Source organism: Alligator sinensis, unplaced genomic scaffold (assembly GCF_000455745.1).
Source record: "Alligator sinensis unplaced genomic scaffold, ASM45574v1 scaffold227_1, whole genome shotgun sequence".
Classification (NCBI taxonomy): Eukaryota; Metazoa; Chordata; order Crocodylia; family Alligatoridae; genus Alligator; species Alligator sinensis.
In genome coordinates, this window is record NW_005841966.1 from 3,356,062 (window position 1) to 3,366,068 (window position 10,007).

Consider the following 10,007-nt stretch of genomic DNA (forward strand, 5'->3'; position numbering starts at 1 on the left):
ATAGGTTGAAAAAGTATTTCTTGAGTCTCTTGAGTCAGTTTTGCAACTTACAGTAAGATCTATGCTGATGTGGCTACACTTTTGGCAATCACCAGCTTAGCTTGGATATGGCTACATGAGCTGAAGCAATGGTAGTGGCTGCAGTATAAACATACTCTTAGTTTGTAACTTCCCTGTGGAATATTTTGCACAATTAAAGCAGGTATAATGCTCAGTTACATTCTATACATTTGTAGGCATACCTGGTCATGAGGGCTGTGCGAAGCTTCGGTAGCCAATTCGATTTGGAGGATATTTGGCCTGATTTGGTAGCCGAATCTCTGAATCCAAATTGAATCGGGAGACCCATTAAAAGGTCCTAATCGAATTGGAAGCCTCCGAATCAATTCAGAGAGATTTGGCGCCAATTCAGAGATTCAGCCATAGGCTAAGCAGGCAGCAGTCCTCAACCACGCTAGATACAGATGCCTCCAGCTGTTAAGTCTATTTTGGTGCATGGAGGGAGGAAGGAAGAGGCATGGGGGTGCACACAACAATGCCCCCACAACAAGGGAGGGATTGGGGCTGGAACAAGCTGCCTAGCTGGGGCGGAGGGGTGCAGGATTTGGGGAGTGGGGCTCCTGCCACTGTGTGCTGCCGGTATGGGACGGCATGGGAGTCGGCATGTCCCCCCAGATCTGCACAGGGTGGGCTGGGCCAGGCTGCGCTCTGGATGGGCAGTGGAAGGCACTGGGAGTAAGGGCTATGCCCTCCTGCCACTCGCCCAGCTGGGGCAGGGAGGCACAGGATGGTGCCACTGTGCTGCCTGAGATAAGTGGCGGGAACAGCGGCAGAAGCCACTCTGGCCTCCCTGCACCTCCTGGACAAGCCGCAGCTTCTCCCCAGCTGTGCCAGCAGCGACAGGGCATGGGGGTGGGCACCCACATTGGGGAGGGGCTATGGAGAATTTTAGGGTGGCTGCAGCCCCACCATAGCCTCCGCTCCACTGCACTCTGTGGGGTGGGCAGAGCCAGGGCTGTGCTCCGGCCTGAGGCTAGCCACTGGAGCACATCCTTGGCTTCACCTGCCCCGCAGAACTCAGCCTGGAAGTGGGTGGTTGGACTAGCCTCCCGGAGCGCAGCCCGGCTGCAGCCCACCCAGTGCAGATCAGGGGGCACATGCCCGGTCACATGCCCTCCTGGACTGACAGCACGCAATGACACGCAATGGTGGGAGCCACCCTTCCCTGAGTCCCAAGCCCCCCTGCTCTGGCTGGGCAGCTTGTCCCAGTCCCAGGCCCAATCCCTCCTTCGCTGTGGAGGTGTTGATCTTCCCTCCCTCCTCCTCCCTTTCCCCTCTGCCCACCACAATAGACTGAACAGCTGAAGGCAGCTGTGTCCTGTCAAGGACTGCTGCCTGCTTAGTCTATAGCCAAATCTCCAAATCAGCGCTGAATCTTCAGATCTGAATCAGCCGAATTGAATCGGGACAGTGATTTGAATCACTGAGTCGAATCACTGTCCTTGCAAATTGGCCAAATCTGAATTGAATACTTGCTACTTCGCACAGTCCTACTGGACATTATATTATTTTTGTTGAACACTAATATTTTCATCCTTATTAAACTCTATGTGATTCTTTGATAAAAGAATCCTTTTGCAACTACAAACTTTGTGACAGCTACGAATTTGTGATTTAGAGGTGGAGCCTATAATTTCTCCACTTTTTAGTTTCTTTCCCTGCATTGATGATATTTGCATTACTTTCTGTTGCTGCTGCATATATAATGGCATGTATATTCACAGCTGGCTGTGTCTGTTTAGTCAACAGCTGCAAAGGGCCAAGTAGCCTGTTCAGGTACATACCTAAGCACTGAAAAAAGCTATAAATTTACTTAGACTTTATGTTAATTTATTCTGTGCTTAATGAGTTTTATTTATCTCAGCTGCTGTCAGTGCTGAGGTATTAACAGCCCTGAAACTGTGTGTCTTCTGTCATTTATGCTCTTCATTACAGCACTTTGACAGGTGCTGCCTCTTTATGGTTTCTGGCACCAGTTATTATGCAGTTAAATGGAGCACAGATACATTACAAAGGAAACAAAGTTGGGACTTATGTCACATTATGCTGTTAAGTGAATTATGCTCTTATCTGGTATAAAACACAAGTGGCATTGACTGTACTGCCCTGCAAAGTGCTAACTGCCCTTCAGTAGGAATTACTTCAAATGCTTTCAATAAAAGTTTGTGTCTTTCTCCTGCAGCAGGGCAGTAACACTCAGGTGGCATGACTTTATATAATTATATACTTTATAATATCTAGCTTATCTTCATCAGAGCCATTTACAGAAGGGGAAAGTAAGGCAAAAAAGGTGAAGTGACTTGACCAAAGTCCCCAAGAAGTGAGACTACAAGTTAGGTTTCCAGAGTTCCAGGACAGTGCTCTTTTCACTAGGCCTTGCTGTTCATAAAAAAGAAGTATCCACCAAATTTATTGAACTGAAGTAAGCCACTTATTAATAAGACTTTTGAGAACGAGTGTTTTTTTATTTGCCAATAACTTCTAGAATACTGTAAAGAGATCAAACTTACCAACACACTGATTCCATTGGTAATGCTGAATATACCCTTGTGGGCATCCACACCTGTAGCCACCCAGGATGTTCTGGCAGCCATGCTGACACCGGTGATTTCCATCACATTCATCCACATCTTTGAAAACAGGTAAAGTATACAAGAGGAAATGGCCAAAAAGACTTATTTTAGTAATTATGATTAGCAATGCAAACACCTTGTACAGAAGTTACTCCTACGGCACGATGATACTTGGCACATTACATGTGGAGGTTATGGAACGATTTTTATGAGCATTAGCTGAAGAACTGGATTCAACCACAATAACCACATAGGGTACATCCAGACGAGCATGGCCATGCAGTATGTGGCACTGCAAACACCTCAGCCAGGTGTTCTCCGTGCTGCAGGGATGCACTGCCTGTGCATGCACTGCTCTTTTTTCCCCCCCCGCGGGTTTTTTTGACCCCTGGATATCAAAAAACCCATGGAACCCATGGAAAAAAAGGGTGGAGCAGTGCACGCACGGGTAGCGCATGCTGCTGAAAAGCAGAGCTGGGCCACCTGGAACTGCACTGGTTCACTGCTGCTGCGGCCCCAGGAAGCTCCCAGGATGCCATTGTGCCTACTGAAGGTTTTCAAATATTAAGAGCCTGAATCCCATTTTCAAAAGTGACTTGGGTTCTTATAATTTGGATGTTTCTGGAAAATTTTCCCTTCCTTACTAGACTCTGTATCTGGCATGAAAATCTATTTGGAACTTCTTGCTTCTAGTCAACTATGTTCTAAACTGAAAGCCAAACTTTCAGTTTAGAAAGCAAATGCAGAAATCATTTGGGGTGATTTGCTTTAAAAGAATGAACCTGCCGGCAGCCACTGAGTATACTGCAGAGCAATTAGCAGGAATATAGTTTACACAAATACTATGGTATTCTTAAAGCAGCAAGAAAATAATTGTAGGTGTAGAGTTACTAACTGATATCATCAGGATTCCTTCCTGAATTGGGGCAAAGATCTTTAAACATTTTTTAAAAATGGTAATAGGATACTTAGGGGTGTCTTTACACGTGCTCTGGGATGGGAGTGGAGTGGTGCTTTAGTTACAGCAGCTCTTGGGAGCCAATTTAATTTAAGACATACAAAAAACTAGAACTCTTGGTTCCAAAATGATACCTTGTATTAGACCAACTGGAAAATGGCAAGAAAACTGTTCTTTTTTGCAAGCTTTTGGGATCAAAGTCCCTTCGTCAGGCTCTGGGAAAAGTATAGATGGTACAAGATGGTAAAAAGTCCCCATAGGTAGGAAATAAGCTTAATTTTTGCACAGAGGGAGCTGAAGATGGAAGGCTGTCCCTCTGGGTCCATGAGAGTGTCTTTGTGAGCTGTGTTGAGTAGCTCTTTGATGTGTTAGCTGGAACCAAGAGTTCTAGTTTTTTGTATGTCTTTTTGTCTCAGACCAACACGGCTACCAAGTACACCCCTGGAACTTTAATTTAAAGCATCCACAGCGTCTTGTGTATTCAGCGTCCCGCACTTCACAATGGTGACAGGGGTGCTTTAACTATAAAGCTTTTTGAACAAGCTTTAGTTAAAGTGCTCTTGCTGCCATTTTGAAATGTGGGGACGCTGAATACATAAGATGTTGAGGCTGCTGGAGCATACTAAATAGCATGCTCCAGCACACTTGATTAATCAAGTCTGATCCAATGCAAACTAATTAGCATGTGCTGGAGCAGGAGTTGGGCATGTGTATAGGTGCCCTAGCTTGCCAATTTGGTGTTCATTTAGACTTTTAAAGAGCTGGAATCAATTTCCAGAAATGTGTTTTACAAGTGATTTATTTTCTAGTTTGCAAGGCACTTAGGAATGCACTCAAGTATGAGAGATACAAATATGCAAGACAAGCACTGAGGTGGTCTGATTTGTCCACCTGTACACAGTAAAAAGAAGACCATCAAATAAAAAACTTCCCGGCCTACGCTTAAAGGAAGAAAGGAGCAGTAATAAAGGGGAAACACTTGTTTGAAATAGTCTCCTGTTTTTAAAAAAATGCACATCTAATAAAACTCATACCTAACAGGAAATTGTAAGCAGTTTAACAAAAGTCAGGGAAAGCAGACTGTTAGTTAAAAATCAAAACAGCACACATATACCACTAAGCATGACATCATCAACTACAAATGATATTTCTCCAGCTTGTAACCAGAAATATGCTTTACTAGTTCTGTGGGGATTGTGATATCCACAAACTTGAGACAGAAAAATACAGTGCTAAATTCTCCTTTTAGTGGCAACTGGAATAGAAGGTTTTAACTACGCCGATTTTTGTGCATTTGCCTAATCACAGTGTTATATCTACAGTGTTGGGGCATTTACAATGTAATAAAATAGTTAAACCCCAAGTCACTGACTAAATACTGCTTAAAGGATACTTTATACTTTTAAAACATGGCATTGCCTCTTCTCCTGTAATACCCATTCTTTAACATGCTTGTTATGGTGAGACTTTTCTTTTTACTTAAAATATTTTCACCACAATCTAAGTTACTATATCTTATCACATTTCAAGCTCCTACTCCATGCTTGGTTATGCATATTCTGTGCCTTGCTGTGAAAATGTACCCTAAAATATCAACTTTAAGTTAAATGTGTATGGTTGCAGAAATATCCTTGAACAGCAAACAGAATGTAAAAACAATGCAGTGCTGCTTGCCTGAATGTGTAGACAGCCTGAAAAAAGAGCTGTGGAATTTGAATCCAGCAATTTTGCCATTGAACTTTTTGCTTTTCTGTAGCCAAGTGTGCATACTTTTTCTGTCTTCTTCCCTCTTCAGGCCCATCTCAGCTGCCAACAGTTCATTCTCCCTTGCTTAGTGCTCTGGTCCAGCTTGCACCAAAGAGCCAGAAGTTGAACTTTGGCTCCTGGAGAAATGTGGAACCACTGAGGCTGATGAGATGGGTACTGAAGTCAGTTGCCCTTTCCTTTGCCATACTCAGAGAAGGGATGGAGTATCAGGTTTTGAGCTAGGCTGCCTGGAGAATATAACTGTTAGTTATTGGCATTATTGTAGCCTACAAAACCTGGTCACAGATCAGAATCCCATTCTGATAGGTACTGTTTATCTCCAAAAATCAGTATTTTTATGAAAATGAGTATTTTTTAAAAATGAGCCACAACTGTGTGTTTGAATGGCGAGGTAGGAAGGGGAATGAAACATATTTTATGTATATGCCAGAAAGTAATGTTGCAGCTGTGGAGTTAGGTCCTACAGTTTGTAAACACATATAGGATAAAGCTTGAGTAAAATTTGATCTATTTAGGCCCCTTTATGTTCAGGTAAAGACCTGATAGGATCTGATGCATGATCCACACAATCATTTCTCTTGCCATGCCACAAGTGTATGGCAGGAGGCATGACTGTGGGATTGAGCATCAAATCTAATTGCACCTGAATGCTCATGCAGGGGGAGCCCAGGATTGTGATCCTAGGCTCCGCTGCACTAGCAAGTAGCAAGCTCATGTGGCTGGGAATCCCGCAGCTGATGGGCCTCGCAGCTGTTGGAGCTCATGGCAGGCTCCTGTGGCTGCGAGCTTTGCCAGTTGTGGGACTCCCAACTGCTGGAGTGAATAAGTGTGCCCTGCGGCAAATCCTGTCAGCTGATGGGGCTTCCAGGCTCAAGGGAGTACCTGGCCAAACATTCATTTTAACAGCATGATAGGAATGAGCTATGTAAAGTTGTTACACATTTTTTTGTGCAATAACTTTGTGGCTTATTTCTCAGTTTATCACACCATTAATTGACTGAATGAGTGGCTGGGTCACAACTTAAGACATGATTAACAGGCTAATCACATCTTAAGTGTAATGTATAGCAGGTGCCTTGAACTATATTTGTATTTGATTTTGATTTTGCTTTGGCACATATGGGCAACTTCTATAGGTCATGGAGTATTTTGCATAACTAAAGACAGGACATGTCTATCTTAACAAAGAATTTTTGGCCTTTACAAGTTACCTTCACAGTTGAGTCCAGTAGAATCCAGAGAGAATCCTCTCTGACACTCGCAAGTGAAACTTCCAGGAGTATTCTGACAGATTCCTTTTGATCCACAAAGTGATGTCTGTGAACCACATTCATTGTTATCTAGAAAAATACAGCAGTTTTCACAACTATTGTACAGATGTAGCAAGTGGAAAAGAAATACGTGCATGAGGACCAGGATGAACTTTCACATCTTTCTGCAGGCAGAATTTGCACCTACACCATTTTAAAGTTACATTCAATGTCAACTATTTGATTTGCAGAATTATGGCCAGAAGTACTCAGATAACTTGTACATAACTTAAATGAAGCAACAAGTTATATATGTAATTCAATCACTGGTGCCAATTTGTACCTGTATTTTTTTGAAGGCAAAAAAAAAAGAGGCTGCTCTTTTGAAACTTAGCCACATTAGGATGGTTTCAGTTGGCAACATGTATATGCTAAAGACCTAATGACATCTGTGTCTATCAGCGGAAAAACATTCTGCAATCTGTTTTTGATTAGCTAGATTTTTAAAGTCAGACTTTAATAATATTTACCCCTTTGTCTCCATGTGGTTACATTTAGAATGTAATATGTAGTAACTGCCTACAAATATTCACAAAATAAGAAAGTGATCTTTGATTTGTTTTAGACTTTTTGCATTTTTATAATTACTTGCCTTTTCTTAACTACTTAGAAATAAAACATTATCTTCGTATTTTTACCAACTCTATAGTGCCAAAATGAATTAAAAGGCTTGTTTAGCATTGCTGATTTGGAGGAGGAGGAGGAACAGGAAACTGAGGATAAGGAAAACTCAGTCAATTTGTTCTTACCAATACAAGCTGTGTGATGCTGAGTGAAACCTGGAGGACATTTGCACGTGAATCCCCCAAGTGTGTTAACACAGAGGAACTGGCAATTGTGTTGCTTGGTTTGACATTCATCAAGATCTGAAAGTAACAGATTATTCTTCATTAGAAGGACTTACATATGGTCTCTTTAAACTGCAAACAATGATTTGAAAGTATTTTCTGTTAACTCAGAAATAAATGCTTTATTCTAACAATCACATGACATTTAAGCCCTTATTTACCAGTCATGAAAATGCTGGTGCAAGTTAAATTTTGTTGATTCTCTGTTACATCGGCATTATTCTGGCATCAATAAAATTGGTCAATGCATTTACACTCTGTAAAACTAGCATAATGGAGAATCAGGCTTCTTGATTCAATAATGGTCAGAAAATGAATTTAAGGAGCATTGCTAATTTTAAGCTGAGCTGGTAATTTCACATTCTATCGAGATCAAGTTCAGTCTTGGCAAAAGTGAATGAAGCTTATAAGGGAATTGGTGTGGCACTTTTCCTGAAACCTTTTCTTCACTTACTTTTTAAAATATAAATGTAATCACTAGTTTTACATCAAGCTGAAGACAAGCTGTGTGCAACATGTACTATGCCATATACAAATGATCAGAAAATTAGAGCATACTTTTTTTGCCCTGCCACTTGTTCACATTAAAGCTGGCTAGAAAGCAACTATAAAGTTGTTACACATTTTCAAGTACTAACTTTGTAGCTGGTTGGCTATTTTTGTAGCCGGATGGACATTTTTATAGTATAATTACTTTGCATGTGTGGCTGATTAAATTTTTTGTGTGATTAACCAGTTAATTGCACAATGTATGTAAAGTATGGCAGGGGTCTTTTTGTTAGAAGAGCTGTGTCTGTTACATCAGCTCTTAAGAGTGAAGGTACAATTATAATATGATGGTATTTATAAAGATCACATGTAATAAATTAAAAACAAAACAAAAACCCGGCAAAACTGTAACTGATTCATTCCTCACCTTTGCACGTCTTTCCATCTTCTTGGAGGACATAGCCACGAGGACATGAGCACTGATAGCTTCCTTCTGTGTTCTTGCAGATAAAGTTGCATGGTTTTGGAGACTGAGAGCATTCATCAAGATCTAAGGAAGATAATAAATAATTAGCTATGATATCATTACCTCAAAGGATGCTCTGAAAGAGAATACCATTTTTCAATGCTTTCTAAATACTTGTTGCTTTACAGAAGACAGCTACTAATGAAAATCTGAGATGGGAAAGAGCTTTTCATGTGAAGGGGCAATGTGTTTGCTATAAGGATGTTTAAACAATAGTCACACTTACACAATTTAGATTAATTCCTCACTCCAAGCCAGAACACTCATGTTGAATCATATGTTACTTTATAACCCATCCTATTGCAATCAAAGCAAATTTAGCCCTTAGACCAATTAAGTTGTTCATTCTCCAAACCATGTGGTTTTTGTTTTCTAGTGTTTTTATATACTGGTGAGTTGAGCTGTCTCAGCTCATGCTACTTCTGAAATGCCATTAGTTTAACTTATTTGTAGTAACTAGAGTCTGAGTTTTCCCCAGGATAAGTGTGTAGTTTACAAAGGGAAGGAAAGAGATCTTACTTTCTATGCTACCAGGATTCAAGGAATTTAGTTGGAAATGTCACTATGAAAATGTAGTTTATTTAAAAAAAATTGATTGCAAAAATATTGAGTATTAATGTGATAAACTTTACCCACACAGGATGTCCCACTTATGTCAGTGGTGTAGCCAACTTTGCAAATGCATCTGAAGGAACCCATGGTGTTGATGCACTGGCCATTTCTACATAGATTTGGCATGACCTTACATTCATCAATATCTGTAAAGGAGATATTAAATGTTTCATCCTTTAAAACATTAGAAACTAAAATTCATTAGTATCACCTGTCTTAAGGTTCCTGAAGTCCAACTCTGATTTTTAAAATAAAGCTCATTACCCAAAGTATAAAATCAATTTTCTTGCTTGCTCCTACTTCCCTTTTTGTGAGTTGATACTGACATAATTTGGTGGTTAGCACCTCCAACTGATTCAGGCAGGATTATACAGATGCAAGCAATCTGGGAGGAACACTTAAAAAACCCTTTCTTTTCTAGAACTTTACAGTAGGACTCAGATACTTTGCAGAGATCGGTTCCTAACCCCCTTTCAAAACTGAGGGCGTGCAAAATATCTTAAGGTAGGGGTTTCCAACCTTTTTTTACCAAGTGTACCCATTCTGTCTCAAACTTTAAGTTCACGTACCCCTTTATATTTTTTTCTTGTTTTTAAGGGGCGGTGGGGGGCAGATCAAGGCCCCTGCAGTGAGGGAGGGAGTGGGGCTGGGGCCAGCACTGCACAGCTGGGGTGAAGCTGCAAGCAGCTTGTCCAGGGGGTGCGGGGAGGGACAGTGACTCCTGCTGCTGCATGTACCCTGGAAGGGCATGGGGGGCCGTTGTACCCCCGGATCTGCACGTGGGGTGGGCTGCACCATGCTCTTCCAGGCTGGGGCTGGGCTGTGCTGAGGGAGGGTGGCAGTGTCAGTGGGAGTGGGGCTACT

At 41.5% G+C, this 10,007-nt stretch overlaps 1 protein-coding gene across 1 annotated transcript in view; it reads right to left on the reverse strand.

Moving 5' to 3' along the window:
- The window catches only part of LOC102369199 (fibrillin-2), a 22,952-nt gene extending 13,596 nt beyond the window's left edge, over positions 1–9,356 (reverse strand). Inside the window, exons 1-5 of the mRNA XM_006020733.2 lie at positions 9,164–9,356; positions 8,433–8,555; positions 7,418–7,534; positions 6,570–6,698; positions 2,571–2,690 (exon numbers count right to left, since the gene is read on the reverse strand). Of these exons, the coding sequence (XP_006020795.2) occupies positions 2,571–2,690; positions 6,570–6,698; positions 7,418–7,534; positions 8,433–8,555; positions 9,164–9,269 (595 nt within the window). The 5' untranslated portion in view covers positions 9,270–9,356. The remainder of the gene's footprint in view (positions 1–2,570; positions 2,691–6,569; positions 6,699–7,417; positions 7,535–8,432; positions 8,556–9,163) is intronic.
- Between the last annotated feature and the right edge of the window lie 651 nt (positions 9,357–10,007).